This window comes from Coffea arabica, chromosome 5e (genome assembly GCF_036785885.1).
Source record: "Coffea arabica cultivar ET-39 chromosome 5e, Coffea Arabica ET-39 HiFi, whole genome shotgun sequence".
Classification (NCBI taxonomy): domain Eukaryota; kingdom Viridiplantae; phylum Streptophyta; class Magnoliopsida; order Gentianales; family Rubiaceae; genus Coffea; species Coffea arabica.
In genome coordinates, this window is record NC_092318.1 from 44,762,582 (window position 1) to 44,779,361 (window position 16,780).

Sequence of the window (16,780 nt, forward strand, 5' to 3'; positions counted from 1 at the left end):
CTATCAAGATATATTCCAAAAAAAGTCATATTCCTGTAAGGAAAACAAAAGGAACGGGGTGAGCTAATTGCCCAGTGAGAATACAACTCAAACAACCAAGTTCATAGATGCATCAAGCTTAACAGTCCAATTTACCAAAATTAAGTAAAGCCACACATCAATAATGAGGATAAAAGGATACGGGTGGCTCTCAAGAGCCCTTTTCCTCGTTTGCATTCTTGATCGGATCTCATTGACTCTCCGTCAATGTTTAAAAGTAACCAACCGTAGACTCCACTTTGCTTCCATTCCATTCCTCCTAACATCCCCCAACCGGGCCCGCTATCCAAACGCATGCATTGTGGTATTACTCGAGTATACCGGAATCAAGGGTCTCAATACCCAAAAATCCCAAAACAGACTACCGTGGTTCGTTATCTAATCGTCCAGGCCCTTACCGGCCCGACTCGAATAACTTAGCCACAGGATTTGAGCTCATGATAACATTTGTAGTCGTTGGATAAGATGGCTCTTCATTTCATGTAACATTTCATGTAATATTCCAATAACATGACAACAATGATATAAAGCATATAAGTGAGAGTGATAAAGTACACTTTCACTTCAAGCAATTCACATTCAATTTACTTCAAGCAATTTACATTCAAAGCCATATAGTAACACACAAGTGAGTAGTATACTCACCACGCTAGCAAATGTGGTTTCAAGCACTTTAGTCAAAAGAACGTTGTGCACCACCGTCACGCCCTAAAAACATGCAAACAAATACAATGAGACTCGATAACGAGTCATAAACCAAGGCCAAACATGACCCCAATAGGGGTCCATAAGCATAAACAAACATGAGAGAAAACCAGAAATTTCAGAAATGTAATTAGCTTGGGTCTTGAAAAAAAACAGTTTTGACGTCATTTTGCGGTAATGGCACCAATTTCACTACGCTTATCGGATGAGGGTCCAAGACCCACCATCTCGAAGCTAAAAGACAGGGCTACAACATCACAGAAGGTCACTCAACCCAGTTTTGAGTGCAAACAGGTCAAAAATGCAACATACTTCATCAACAACGTAAAACAGATTCACCAAAATGCATTCTAGCGGAAATATCATAACTCAGGCTCTACAAGTCCAAATCCAGAAATTACAAAACCAGGTGAAAGCTAAGAAACAGGGATAAATTTCATCAGAAGGCCTCAACAACCAATTCGGAAGCAATTCCAGCCAAAACAACCAATTACAGTCGCAAATCCCAATTTTAGGTAAAACCAGAACAGCAATAGTAATTTTGACTTATCTCACTCTACACTACTCCGATTGACCTGAAATTTTGTAGGCACCTCTAAAATGTCATTCCCTACAACTTTCATGTTTTGAGCAAAGGCCAATTCGGCCTCTATCTATGACCTAAAAATTCGGACAGAATGTTCATCACAAAACCCTCACTTTTCAATTTTTGGTCCAAAACAGAAATTGGTTACAATTAATCACTTTTCCCACCTCCTAGAGTCATTAAACATCATTTCCAATCATCATACATGACCACACAATCATACTTATATTAAAACAGAAAAATCCCCAAAAATAATAAAACTTCACCAATTCAACCAAAACTCAAGATTTAATCCATAAAATTGCATCTCATACAACCACTAAGCATGATTTAAGCATCAATTAAAGGAGGAGGGTGGTTCTTCACAACTTACCTTTAAAACAAGAGAGAGAGAGCTATTGGCCACCTTAACTTTCCAAACAACTCCACAAATCCACTCACTAACTCTAATTGAAGAGGTTTTATGGAATAATTTCAAGGTTGTGATGATTTGGGACAAGATTGAAGTATTTTCTTCCTTATGCTTGGAGTAAAAGAGAGAGAAAGAAAGCTTGAGAGGGCCGGCTCTTCTTGAAGATTTTTGGAAGATTTTTGGGTCATTTTTGGTTATTTAAGTCAATGGTAAGAAAGTCTTAAGGTAAGCCCAATCACATGGTGACACTTGTCACCTTTAATTAAATATCTACCTAACTTGTCTCTCTCATATCAATCCAAATTGCAACCTCTACTTATCTCTTAACACCCGGTAAATTAACTCCAGTATCTAAAACTTAACCTAGTTGGTCGAGTTTTTCCGAACTTTTTGCACTAGTGGGTCCCACGTCCGGTATACGTTCTTAATTTCTAAAAATCTATTCGATACTAGAAAAATCATCTAAAATTTATATCTGCTCCTTAAAATTACCTAGAAAATTTTCTAATCACAAAAATGCAGAAAACAAGCCATGAAAAATTCTAAAACCTAGAAAATGAAAATTACGGGTTCTCACATGATACATAAGTTTGGGGATGTAAAGTGAAAATAGTCCTATAGTAATATCATGAACGTGGAGACTTTTAAGTGCAAAAAACAAAAGTGAATCAACGGATGATATTGTGTCACTTAGAGCCTCCAAGTTTGAAGACCTTTGCCACTAATAATATTTGAGTGTTCATCATATAAATTTCATCAGATTGTACAAACTCCTTGAATTGCATATAGATATTGAGAGTTTGCATCTAGTATGTGTTGATTTATAACCACGATAGTTGTACGGGACTCATATCAAATTTGTGTCTACAAAATTATGGAATAGGATTCAACCTTTGGTGAAGGTAGAAGGCAATAGGCTTGTCTACCTGCTATGGTACTTGTCTTTACCATATATCAGTTTCTCCAATGACAATTTATGTACTACTAGCTCACAAAAAAAGAATATTTTCTATGTACTATTACCACTTAATAACTTAATACATTCTCAAAGAAGCATCGACTGCACTGGAAAAATTCTCACTTATAGACTCCACATTAATAGTAGAAGAACCATTAAATGCTTCTCCAAGAATGGGGGTCTAAATTTGGAGGGGCGTCTGATGGCACAGCAAGTATTGGATAGTTTGTAGGCTAGACTTTGCCCTGTATAAATTGACAATAAAAAAGAAAACAAAGGCTAACTATAGGATTGTCTAAGTAATGAATTGCTAGCTATAGAATTTGGTGAAAATAAAATAAAACAAAGACAATGCAAATGCCTCGAAATATCAAAGTCATTAAGACAAAAGAGTCAGTTTTAGTTAAGTTGTGAACAAAACAAAAGTAGTAGGAAGGCATCATATTTTCTCATAATACCACCAAGGCCTGGAAGCATCATCTAAGTCCCCAAAATTTACATACATAACCTAGCCAATGAAGGTATAATATTGACCTATCCTTCTTAATTTCTAGCTCGTTAAACTATATTAACAATTTGCTTTCTTCAGAAATCAGCTGCAGAGAGTAATGAATTACTCTACTTTAATGGTAAAGCAGTCATATATAATTCTAAAACACAGAAATCAAGGTCTTGTTGAGTCACCTGCATGACGAAAAATACCACAAAACACACCACGCTTTGGCAAACAACTGTGCCATACAAACCATAGAGTTAAGAGAACTACTAACTAAATGAATGTGAAAGACTTTAGGCTTCATATACATGTATATATTTCATTGAGATGAAGGATTTGGGAAGTTCAAGACAGTGAAATCCTACAATGCCATGCGCTGTTCAGGCCAGAAATGATTTTTCTACAAGTAGTCTAACAATTTCTGGCTAAGATTAGCCAAGTGCAGTTTAGAGATGATTTGTTGTGTCTTGTAAACTTAAATGCCAGGACTTCTAGGCAGATGAGCATTTCTACCTTAAAGAATGTATAAAAGCAGAAAATTGTTTAAAATATCCCTCATATTTTAACAAATAATTTTTTCATCATTTACTTTTAAAAGATTAAATTTATGTCATTTACAAATTTAAGTTAAAAAAATTTATTACCAACAATAAATTTCCGAGAAGTTTTTAGTCTGAAATCACCATGTGACCGACATACAATCATTTTTTATGCACAAAAAGGTCATATCTCACTTTTTCAGTGGCAAAAATGAATATGAATTTGGTCAAATTTCACTTTTTTAAACAAAAATCAATATAGTTTGGGTCAAGTCTTACTTTTCTTGGGATAAGAAAAGGAATATCGATCGGGTCATTTGTTTAATCATAAATGGGATCTAATATTTTTGTTTCTAAAAAAATTACCATGTATCATTCACGTGAAAGATTTAGGATAACAAATGGTCATAAATCTAGGTTGGGATCAAATTTTATCGATTTGATTTTATAAGAGACGTAAAATTACTATTTTAAAAGTGAATAACAAAAAAATTCAATTGACGCAATGTGAGTGACGTTTTGAATAATTTTTTCACTAAAAAAAATCATTTGATAGGTTAAACCCTGAACTCTAAGTGAGAGTTATTGATAAAAATAGAAGAAAAAGATCTACTATTACACGAAGGTTGTGATTACTAAGTATAAGGTGTTTCTGGGGTTATAATTAAATTAAATCTTGAAAGTTCCATAATACAGCATTGTGGTCATTTTGTATGGTTTTTGAAGAGGTGGGCAAAATAATCTGACCAACTAAAAACTAACCGAATCGATTCTTTTTCACCATCAAATGAGGGTAACGTGCCCAACTTTTAGTGTTGGTTTGGCTAGCTACACAATGTGGTTCATATGCGGGTTTTGATTTTCACAGCTTGCTCCTGTTACTTGTGACCGGCCCTAAAAACATTAACAAATTGGCTCCGGTAACAGTACCTGGAACTGTACTGCCATCTGTGTCTAGGATGGCTTCTTTTTTTTTTTAACACAAAGGAAAGGCAACTGCCTTTTAACATGGTACTAGGTGTGGGGTTGTGACCCCAATTATATCAGCTCCTAGTAGTTCCCTTAGTCCAGTCAGTGGTTCTTCTATTGGTCCGCCTGGTAACTATAGCTAGATTGCTTCCTTTGCTAGCCAGTCTGCACATCTATTCCCTTCCCTCCAGATATGTTGCAATTTGCATGACCATTCCTTGTTCTTCATGTTTCTAATCTACTTAACCAAATTATGGTAAGGCGATGTGGCCACTGCATCCTCTATCAGCTCCAATCTTACTTTCGAATCCGACTCTATAATTACATCTTCATAACCTTTTCCCCAAGCCAGTTGCACTCCTTTAAGAATTCCCCAAAGCTCTGCTGCTATGTTGCTTGCTTTCCCTATACTTTCTGCAAACCCTCCTAACCATATCCCTTTCTCATCCCTAATGAGCCCTCCTACTCCTGCTCTTCCAGGGTTCCTTTCTGAGGAGCCATCTACATTGACTTTAATAACTCCTTTAATTAGCGGAATCCATCTTATAAAGCACTCTTGTTTGGGCAATCTACCTCTCGCATTGAAGAGTAGCTGCTTTGCTTGTTCTCCCATTTGCCTCAAAGTTGTTGGGGAGATCTTGAGGAGGTATTTCTCTCCTTCAATAGCAAATTTGTTTCTAGCCCTCCAAGCATGGTACAACATTAGTTGGAAAATCAGCTGCCACATCACTCTTCCCCCCAGCTCCTATACCATCTTGCGTTAGGTTCCAGTCTACCCAATCAATTGTGTTTTTGCTAAAAAAAATCCTCCCATGAATGTGGGAACACCAAACTTTGCCAAATGGGTTTGATCCAGGTACAGTCTCTAAGTGCATGAAGTGTAGTTTCAGCATGCTCTCTACATATTGGACATTTATCTTCTAGAGCCAGATGCCTTCTTTTCTGCTCTCTTTGTGTAAGTAATCTGCCATGTCTAACCAACCACATCAGGAATTGCCATCTCTCTGGACCTTTCTGTTTCCAAATCCTCTCCCACCCTTTAATTCTCGGACCCAATTCTTCCTCTTCTAATATGAGTTCATATGCTGAAGCTGACGTCAAATCTCCTCTTACTTCTGGGCTCAAACTCATTACATCTGGATTGTCTTCGCCTTGTTCCACACAGTAGCCTTTGAGTTTGGCTGGTGTTTCTTGTGTTAATACTTCCTCCAGTTATTCCCATTTCCATCCTACTCCCTCTAGTACTCCCCTACCTTCTTTTTCAAAATTTCTGGGTTCAACTCCACTTCAGCTTCTTCCATTAGTGGTGTATCTGTCATCCATTTGTCTATCCAAAAAAGAGCAGATTCTCCATTTTCAATCCTCCACTTCCTTCCTCTAATTGTAATTTTACTGCCTTCACAAATGCTCTTCCAAGTATGAGATTCCCCTGTTTTTTTTTGCAAAGAGGTCTCTCTGTCCTCCGCAATATTTCTCTCTCAAGACTTTCTTCCACAGTGCCTCCTCTCTATCCATAAACCTCAGCTTATTTTTGCTAGTAACGTCCTATTCACGCTACTCAGTCTCCAAATCCCTAGTCCTCCTCTACCTTTGGGTTGTGTCACCTTTCCCTACCCTACATGGTGAATTTTTCTTGCATCCGAGCTGTCTCCCCAGAGAAAACCTCTGGCTATTTTCTCTATCTCCTCCACCACTGAATATGGGAGCAAGCTCGTTTGCATGGAATAATTTGGAATTGCTGTAATCACTGACTTAATCAGAGTTGCTCGGCCTACAAAAGACAAATGTTTCCTTTGCCATCCTGCCAATCTACCTCTTATCTTATCGAGCAGTTCTGTGTAGGTCTTCTTAGTCACCCTTTTATGCAGAATTGGCATACCCAAGTATTTTCCAAGGTCCTGTGTTTCTTTAATTCCTATCAATCTATACATTTCCCTCACCAATTGCCATGGGACATTTGAGGATGCAAACAGTTTTGATTTGCTCACATTCACTTTTTGTCCAGATAGAGTATAGAACTCCAGCAAAATATTTCCCACTTCCACTACTTGTTCTACACTTGCTTCTACAAAGAGAAAAAGGTCATCCGCAAACATAAGATGAGTGATTTCTGGCCCTGATCTTGATGCCTTCATCCCTCTCTATCACCTCTCACCAGTTGCTTTATTTATTATGTGGCTCAATCTTTCCATACATAGGATGAATAGGTAAGGGGAAATAGGATCCCCTTGCCTAATCCCTTTTTACAGGGTGAACGATTCTGATCTTTTCCCATTCCAAAGTATCTCCATGCTTTCCGCCCCCACGCAATTCATGATTAAGGCAATCAGATCTTGGGGAATTCCCACAAATTCCAGAGTTTGCTGTAAAAAAACCCCATCTCACACGGTCATAAGCTTTTTTCAAGTCCACTTTTATTGTAACATAACCTTTTTTTCCTTTTCTTCTCTTCATTGTGTGGATCATTTCCTGGATGATTATGATATTATCTGTTGTAAATCTTCCAGGACAGAAACTAGCCTGGCTAGGGCCAACCAATTCCTTTAGCAGGGGTTTCAGACGGTTTACAATAATCTTGGTAATAACTTTATAGCATACATTGCACAAAGATATTGGTCTCAAATAAGCTACCATGTCAGGATATGGCACTTTAGGTATCAAGGCAATATAAGCGTTATTCATGCCTATTGGGAGTTTTTTCTCTCTAAATACTTGTTGAATACACTTAATGAATGAGTCACTTACTTGGTTCCAGCATCTTTGGTAGAAACTTGCAGGTTTCCTGTTTGGACCTGGTGATTTATCTCCCTTTATCTCAAACAACGTCCTTTTTATCTTCCCTTCATCTACTGGTCTAGTCAGTTTTCCCCCATCTCTATTTGACAGAGTTGCGAAGCTATGAAATTGACTGACATTTGTATGTGGTCTCTGTCACTGTACAAATCCTTAAAGAAATTCACCACAATACTTCTCACAGTGTCGGGGTCCTCCTGCCATCTTCCTTGTTTATCCCTCAAACTCTGAATTGTGTTCTTTCTTCTGTGAATGATAGTTGACAAATGGAAGAATCTCGTGTTTCCATCCCTGTATTTCAACCACTCAACCTTTGTCCTTTGAAGCCACATAATCTCTTCTTGTTCCAAAATAGCATTATACTCGACAATTAGCTCCTTTTCAAGTTTTTGCAGGTGAGCAGATAGTGCTCGTGAAAGGCTCCTTTGGATTCCATTAAGTCTAGCCTGACATCTTCTCTTCCTCCTGAGTATATTACCAAATACCTCTCTGTTCCAGTTTTTGATTCTTTCTGTAAAGATCTTCACATTCTCCAGCAGATCCTCATTATTATTCTAGCTTTGTTCCACCTGAGTATAGAAGGCATGGTGAGTATACCAGGCATTCTCTACTCGAAATGGACTACTACCCCCCTAACCATTCTCTTTCCTAGTATTCACTCTTATCGGATGATGATCTGAGTGAGTTCTTGTAAGGTGAGTAACTCTAGCCTTTTGGTAGTCCAGATTCCACATCCCATTGCATAACACTCCGTCTAGTCTTTTCCTAACGTTGGCACCTCCCTCTATGCAGTTGTTCCACGTAAGAGCTGGACCACTGAATCCTAAATCAATCAGTCCACATCTCCGAATGCATTCAATTAAGCTATTTGAGTAATTCCTTACAAAACGTCGCCCCCTCTCTTCTCAGTTGAGTCAATAGCTTCATTAAAATCTCCCATCAGTAACCACGAAAACCTGAATCTCTCTCCAAGTTCCTACAGGTACTTCCACAGTAGCTTCCTCAAGTCTGCTTCTGGTGAGGCATATATTGTCGACATCAGCCATTCTTTCCCATCTCTGTTTTTCACCACAACATTCATGATCTGCCAGTTAGTGGATACTACTTCTATTTCCACTTCCCGATCATTCCAGAACATCCATATTCCTCTTGAAAATCCGCGCGCTTTGACGGAAGCCATCTTGTTAAAATTAAATCTCCGTAGGATCCCCCTACCTTTATCACTACTTGTTCTTGTTTCTACTAGGATCAAGATCATAGGATCATTGTCCCTTATAATCTCTTTTAGATTTCTCTAGAATCGCTTATTCACAGCTCATCTACAATTCCAACATATGATTCTTGTATCCATATGGACTATTAATTTGCGGATATTGGAAGGATGGATTTAAGTCCCCTCTTCCATTTCACCAACCGAGCTCTCTTGCTCTACACTTACCCTATTTTCCGTATTAGCCACCATCTTGTGGGGATGGTTCTGTTCCCTGGTGTTAGTTCTCATAGGGGCCGAGAACTCATGATTTGTTAGATAAAATCCCTCTGTACCACAATTTTCACCTGGATCCAGGTTTTCTGCCTTCTCCTACTCCAGTATATCAGTGGCTTTTGCCATCTTATACCAACTTTCACTCTCCTTTCCCTGCCTACATCCCACCTCTTCCTTGCTAACTACGGGGTTAAATGTATTGCAGGTTTCTGCACGGTTCTCCTTCCCCACGAATTTGATAGCATTTTGGCCTGCCTCGCTCTTCCCTCCTATTTTTACTATTGTTGTTTTTTGCTTTTTGAGGGCAAGAACTTCCACCTTTTTGTTTGACCTTGACATCTCATTTCCTTGTCTACTCAATGCTGATTCTGTTCCTTTAAACACTATTCCATCAGGTGGGCTTGGGATAGCATTAATGATATCCTTCAAGACATCTCTTGAAATTGCCTTTTCTTGTGCTGACCCTTCTGCTTCCATCTCATTTAGGGCCATAAATCTAGACCCTGAACCATTTCCCAATTGCTTAGGCCTTCGCGCTCCAACTGTGATTTCTTCCCAAATTGTGCCATGCTTATTTCCCCTTGTTCGTACTTCCCTTGTACTCCACCCTGGGCTTTCCCTTCTCTTCTTGAAAAGTTTGTCTTCTTCCCTTCACGGGTTTCTCCAGTGGGTCCAGCAATATTGGAGTTTCCCGGCCCACTTCCTTTCTGAGTTCTGATACCTTGTACTCTGTTTTCTGGCCTGTTCTTCCTCTATTTTGCCAGCATCCAGGGCCCATAGGGGTTAGCCTCCGGCGCTACCCTCGTCTCTGTCCGGTGACCCTCCCCAGCCACAGGGTTAACCTGTGCATCCTTGCCTCCTCTATTGTTGGAGTTCTTGAGGCAGTTAGCAGCAATGTGACCATATTGGCCACAGTCAAAACAGATTGCATCCAGCCCTTCGTATTCAACCGCTTGCAAATCGTTATTCACCCAAATAAAAGGTATTAGTGGCTTTTTTAAGTCCACTTCAACGCAAATCCTCGCATACTTCCTTCTAGCCACCTCCAGTGTTTGGCTATCCACCTTCACTGCCTTTCATACCACATTCCCCACTTTCATGAGGAAGTCTTCAACATAATATTCAATCGGCAAACCTGGCAGTCTGACCCAGGCTAGCGTTGTCTTGATATCCTCTTGCACTGGCCTGAAGTCTGGCTTCCATTTGCTTATGGTGACATAGTTATCCTGGAACATCCAGGGTCCTTCCTCTAAAACCTTTTGATAATCTTCCTTTTTTAGGAACCGAGTGATAAAGCAGCCATTTTTCAGATCTATTAATCTGGTCCAACTTCCAAAGTTCCCTCAACTTCATTTCGAGAGCTCGGAAGTTAACCGTTCGTCCCAGCACTTTGATAATCAGACTTTTCCTCCAAGGCTTCCAGAAGTCAGGATTCTTTCCTTTCTCTATTGTCACTCTCGGGAATTTCAAGGCTGCAATTTCTGCCTCTTTCCTCGTATCTTTTTCTTCCTCTAGGCTTTCTTCAGCTATTTCCATTTCCTCCTCAGAGTCGTCGTAGAAGTCCTTTTTGCTTGGTTTCTCCTTCAGAGCTTCTAGGAAAGACCTCCCGGACCAAGGTGATGCTGGAGGAGTGGGTGTGGTAAATGATGGCTTCGATCCATCCTTAGATCTAGGGCTCGGGTTGGGGACAACTTCCCCTGAAGATCTGCATTTAAGTTTCTTGAGTTCACGTCGGGCACTACCATCTATTATTCCTTCATCACAAGCTTCTCTTCGATCCAGGTTCTAGGAAGGCTTTTGCTATTTCATCTTGCATACTTGATCTAGATGAGAGGCATTATTTACATAGTGGATCTTCTATCTCACTTTTTGTGCCACTTTCTATTTTATTTTTTATTATATTATTATTTTTTTCATAAACATTGTATTTTAATTTTTTTTTGTTTCCTTAAAATTCAATAACTATTAACTGGATAAAAAATAAATACAACAGTTTCAAAAAAGTAATATATAATAGAAAATTAAAAAATATAGCAAAAATTCATAAAAAAATTCTCACTTTTTGAGTTTGTGTATTTTGATTTTTGAGTTTGTTGAATTTTGTGTATTACTCAATTAATGGTTGTTAGATTTTGAGAAAAAAAAGAATTAAAATACGATATTTATAAAGAAGAAATAGTAATATAATAAAAAGTGGGACAAAGAGTAGGATAAGGAATAGGACAAAAGATCTGTTGCGATTTGTGCTCCTCAAGAATGAGCAGCTGTGGGTTTTTTCAAATTTTGAAATGGATATAGCAGTTTAAAGATGGTAAGTCTGTAATTAAAAAAAATCACTTATGTTTTCCAATAATTCCTAAAACTCACAAAAGATGATCATTCATGATCTTCAAATTAAAAACTAACGTTGTTCCCTTTCAGATGCAACATTAGCGTTAAAGAGAAAACTATGATTTGAAAAGATTGATGAAATTTCACAAGACCTTAAAAAAGAAGTCTACAATCTTAGAAGGGTCCATTTGTATGCGATATTTTCATTTTTGTGTGTGACTATTTCCAAAGTAAATTAGGAAAACAAAAGTTTAAGAATCAGATAATGTCTAACGATTCTAATGACTATTTCCAAAGTAGCCTACAAGGAAGGATAGGATAATCCATTCCCTCGATCTAGATTTAGTAATCAGCCTACTATTGCATACAAGACATGGTAGGAGTACACCAAGTCTAAGGCTTTATGAATTTAAAACATGTAATTAAGGACTAAAATTTCAATTTTTCTAATCAGACAAAATGCATCTTAGTCTATTTAGACTTTCCTCCACATTCAAGTTTGACTTAGGAAAAATTTGGTTGAATATCAGTAACAAAAATAAAGAGTAGAGTTTGCAATTGCGATACTTTTGATAAAAAAAGAAAGAAGTATATAAAAGTATTTTTGGCATTGTTTTAAAACATAACCTAGTTGGTTATTGAGATTGATTGAACCATAGACCATTTGCTTCTACATTTAAACATGCTTTTGTAACCCATAAACACTAGATAGTTGCTCTTTCATTTTATGTAGTACTTTAGAAAAAATCAAGCTAGTTCAACCATTGAAACAATGGTTCATTCCTCTATTAAAATTCAATCCAAAATTTTCAATTTCAACCACTCCTATTAAAAGGCCTCTTTAATTTAATTTTTACCGTTTAATTACTATCGTACAAATAACGACACACTACTTAGATATATCCTTTTATCATGCCCTAATTTGCAGCAAGAGGACATCTCTTGCCCTAATTGTTCATTCTATTTGGCAATACATTTACTATCTAGTAAAAAAAATGTAAAAGAGCTGTGATTTGAGCATTAATGCATAAAAGGATATTACTGTTGGGCTATTCATAAATGATGGAAGACAAATTTCAATTGACACTTGTAGAGAAAAGTTTCTAAGTCATATTTCTTTGGCCAGCATTACATTTTATATATTACAATCTGAACTACGGACTATTTGCATCTAGATTTAGACATGCTCTTACAAGTTACAACCCCATTAATATTAGAAAGTTGCTCCTTCATTTTTTTTGTAATACTTTATGATCTGCAACTAATCCTATTTGAATTAGGTTAGATATCTTGCGGAAGGAAACTCTCTCAACATTGTCCTTTTTATTTCCATGAGTTTTGAATATGAGATTTCCTGACTAAGGAATGCAAGTCCCTTCCATTTGCATCAACATCCGTTAGATGGTTCAATCATGGAACCATTGGTTCATTCCCCAGATAAAACTCAATCCAAAATTCTCAAATTTCGACCACTCCAATTAAAGGGCCTCTTCATTTTAATTTTTACTATTTAATTACTATTCTCTAAATAACGGCACACTACTTACAGATCCCTTTCTTCTTATCCAAGACTGACTTCTCCACTAATCATAATCGACTAATGGTACTGCTGTAATGCTAAAATCCCTTTGTTCTTATTACGAAGACGATATGTGTTTATGCTTTTAGCATCTAGACCCACTTGGTGTAAGATTGTTTTTACATCAAGTCGGTTATGCAGGATGAATCCTTGATAAGATACATGAATTGGTCATATAGAGAAGTTTTTGACGTAATAAGATTGTTTGGTCCCAATATTTCACAATGCAAAAAAAAAAATGCAAAGTCTTGTTTGAATTTGCAAGGTTAGAAGCATCTTTTTGTCTATGTTTTGAAACTCGGACTGGACCTGCCGGTTGAACCGGGAACCGGGTAGGCATCCGGTCCGAGTTGCTTTAAAAAACCAAGAAACAAAAACTGGGTCAAACCCGGTCAAAATTCGTGTTTGACCGAAAAACCGGAAGAACCGCTTCAACCGGAGTCTAAGGTCTAAAGAAGAGTAAAGACGTATGGTGGTCTGTGCAGTACGGACCACTTAAAAACTAAAGCCACGGGGCATGTGCTATACATAATTGCTGCCATGAATTAACATCTCTGTCTTGTGTGCCGTTTCTGACCATTGTTGTATTTTTGAGCTTTTTTAATTTTTTCCGTCTTTTCCTGTTTTACCCTTTTTGTTTTCCTTTTTTGATTCTTTGTTTTAATTACTCTCAAATCTCTTCACATATCCTACCATAAATCTCTCTCAAACAACTCCAATGGAAGATCTAAGTTAAAAAAGGGATCAAACATTAAAAAATAAAATAAAAAATTCACCTAGAAATATTTTATCAATTTTATGATTTGACCCTTTGAGTACTAAAAAACTATTATTACACCTAAAAACATTTTAGAACTTATAGCTATAGCCCTAAATTTTTGTATTACTTTTCAAATAAGCCCTCCAATTTGGTTCTAAACCTGTTGAATATGCATTAAATTGTAAATTGCATAAATTGCTACTTAATTATACTACCTTATTTGTATTTTCTTGCAAACTATCTTAGAAATATCAAATATACATTGAACCTACATTTCTTAGTATTAATATGTTTTTAGAAAATTTACATAATATATTAATTTTTAAGATTAAATATATTTATGACGTCATCTGGTTCTTGAATGGGTTCGACCCCGGTCGATCCCATTGACCCCTGATCCCTGACCTCGACCGAGTCGATTGCCGGTCCGAGTTTCAAAACATAGCTTTTTGTAAGCTTTCCTAATTCCCAACTCATTTCGACAAAAGAGCCAACCTAGATAGTAGTATGTTTTTATCCATTTTCTTTCCCATTAGTCTGGTTTGGGATTATTTTACTTTCTTTTCTCAACCATCAGTCCAGCATTTTCCCTTCATCACCGACTGGTTGTTGCTCCTCTTCCCAGTTCCGTGTTCCATGTCTTCATGTGTTAATTATTTCCTCAGATGTTTGAAATCTTGTTAGTGTTAAATAACCTCTGCTTGGAAAAAATTGCATCTTTCAAGTTCACTAAAAGAGCTGAAATTTCTTATGTCTTTCTTTTATCAAGCTACTCACAGGTCTATTTTTCTATTCTCTATTTCAATCTCTATCCTTGCACTGGAGCTATGACTCCATTTGAGAGATTTTCAATTATACAAGGTGGCTAATTATACTAGTGATGGTCCTCCAATTCCTATACTCTTTGGTGAGTACTATGACCATTGGTATATGAAAATGAGAACAATTTGAAATGACAAGAGTTATTGGAATATATATAGGGCCTGTTTGGAAGGTGAGTTTTTTGAGTGTTTGTATAAAACTTTATTATAGATCACTGTAGAAGTTGTAGAAAAACTTTTATAAGATGAACAAACTTTTTTTTCTTTTTCTTTCTTTTTCTTTTCCTTCATCCCTTCCTGTTTCTTCTCCCTTCCTGTTCCCTCTCACGAACTCTACAAACACATACAAACTTTTTTTTTTTTTTTTTTTTTGCTTTTCTCCTCTCCCTCCCTCCCTCTCCCTCCCCCGTCACCCCTTTCCTCCCCTCTCCCCTGCCACCCCCTCTGCCCACCATCCCTTTCCTCCCCCCTCTGCCCGCCACCCCTTCGACCCGCCACCCCTCCCACTCCCTCCCCCGCCACCCCCTGTACCCACCATCCCTTTCCTCCCCTCTCCCCCACCACCCCCCTCGGCCCGCCACCCCTCCCTCTCCCTCCACCGCCACCCCTTTCCTCCCCTCTCCCCTCCCCCTCGCACTCCGACGCCAGAGGAAGGCTGGTCATGAATTTTTATTTTTTTTAGCTTTTTCTCTTCCCCTCTCCCTCCCCCTCCCTTAACTGTGATCTGTGACCAGACCGCAAAAAGGGATGGGGAGGGAAAGAGGAGAGGGGAGGAGAGAGGGTGAGGGAGAGGGACAGAAAAAAATTTTTTTGAGGTGACCGGCGCTAGAATTGGTGGTCGGCGCCAGGAAAGGTGGTGGAGGTGGTGGCTGGCGTGGTAGGTTGGGTGAGGGAGGAAAAAGAAGAAAAGTTGAAGGGAAATTTTTTGTGTATTGGATTTTTGAAGTGTGTAGGTAAAAAATTTTGAAAAGTTTTTTGAAATTCCTGTAACAAAAGTTGTTAAAAAACTAGTTTTATACAAACTTGCTAAAAAACTACACTTCCAAACAAGCCCATAGAATGGCTACAAATAGTCGAAAAGCGAAGAACGTCTCATCAATCAAGAATTAAAGGTACTCAATGTGCATAGGAAGAAAGGTACAAAAACTCTTTCACACATCCAGTAAGGTATGAGTTTGGATATTTTCTCAAAAATCATGGGAGCCGATCATGCAAGGAAGCATGGGAGGTTTCACAAAATTAAGAACATTAACTTCATTTTGAGGCAACTAAGAGAAATACATGGCAGACCAGGCGCACATGTTTGTGAAACATGTACACCAACAGTTTTTTATTTTGGAAAATGAATTTCTTTTGTGGGAAAAATTGGTTTCCAGTTTATAGCCATTATCACCTCTATCTAAATTGTATAGCAGTAGTAAATAAAAGAGCAAATTGTGCGAAATGTCACTGTCCTATTGCAATGTGTCACTTTTGGTCACTAAACTTTTTTATTAACCAAAAATATTACTGAACTAGTAAATCTGTACCATTTAGATCACTCCGTCTATTTATGCCATTAGGAGAGATGGAAACTAACTTTTTGAGGGGTAATTTCGTCTGCACAGCTGTTAAAAAATTTATACCCTCATTCTTCTTCATCCACAACCACCCACCACCTACATTGCCACCCACCGCCATCACCCCTGCCTCCACTCTTCTCCCTTTCCATTTTTCTTTCTTGTTCCTCCTCCTCCCTCTTCCTTTCCTTCCCTCCTCTCTTTTCCTCCCTCTTCCCCTACACCCTGCCTTCTCTTTTCTCCCCTCCTACTGGAACCCTCCCTTCTCTCCCATTTTGGATCCTGACCAGAGCTCCAGCTTTTACCTTCAATCCAAGCTCATCGGAGAACAAAAACAAATGGCACAATCCCGATGCCATTCGGACACAGAGGCACTAGTCTTGAGTACATCACATGTGCTAAAGAGCAAATCACGGAAGGCCTCGACACTTGATGCCCATGGCTGGAGATGTTCAACTTCCACTCAATTTGACGCCCATCAACGCCTATGGCATATTTTAGGACGACAAACGGAATTGCTGTCACATGAGTTGCAGACTTGATTTTTTAGGGGCAAATTTGTCAGTTCAATTTTTTGGTTGAAGTTTGTCTTCATAAACGACCCTTGAACAATATAGGCAGCTCCTTCCCCCTTTTAACTCATCATACTCTTGTGATTTTGTGCCCAAATCTGAGATGGGTTTACCAACTATTTTGGAATCTCTGATTTGTTGGATAGGTTGAAGCTTCTCTGAGATAGGAGATTTT

The 16,780-nt window shown here is 38.1% G+C and overlaps 1 protein-coding gene across 1 annotated transcript; it reads right to left on the bottom strand.

Annotated features, from left to right (window-relative positions):
• Positions 1-9,735: 9,735 nt before the first annotated feature.
• LOC140007058 (uncharacterized) lies at positions 9,736-16,154 on the bottom strand. Its single transcript, XM_072049757.1, has 4 exons — positions 16,054-16,154; positions 10,358-10,688; positions 10,119-10,254; positions 9,736-10,052 (listed from the first exon to the last, which is right to left on the bottom strand). Exons 1-4 carry the CDS (start codon positions 16,152-16,154, stop codon positions 9,736-9,738), a joined length of 885 nt encoding a protein of 294 aa, XP_071905858.1.
• Between the last annotated feature and the right edge of the window lie 626 nt (positions 16,155-16,780).

What these genes read in the sequence shown, in the direction of transcription:
- LOC140007058 (XM_072049757.1), bottom strand. Translation starts at nt 16,154, where the DNA reads ATGGCGGTGGGTGGCAATGTAGGTGGTGGGTGGTTGTGGATGAAGAAG. An exon ending in ACGAAATTACCCCTCAAAAA is followed by an intron (nt 10,689 to 16,053) that starts GTTAGTTTCCAT and finishes ACTTAAATGCAG; the next exon opens with ATCTTCAGGGGAAGTTGTCC. An exon ending in AGCCTGGGTCAGACTGCCAG is followed by an intron (nt 10,053 to 10,118) that starts GTTTGCCGATTG and finishes TATGAAAGGCAG; the next exon opens with TGAAGGTGGATAGCCAAACA.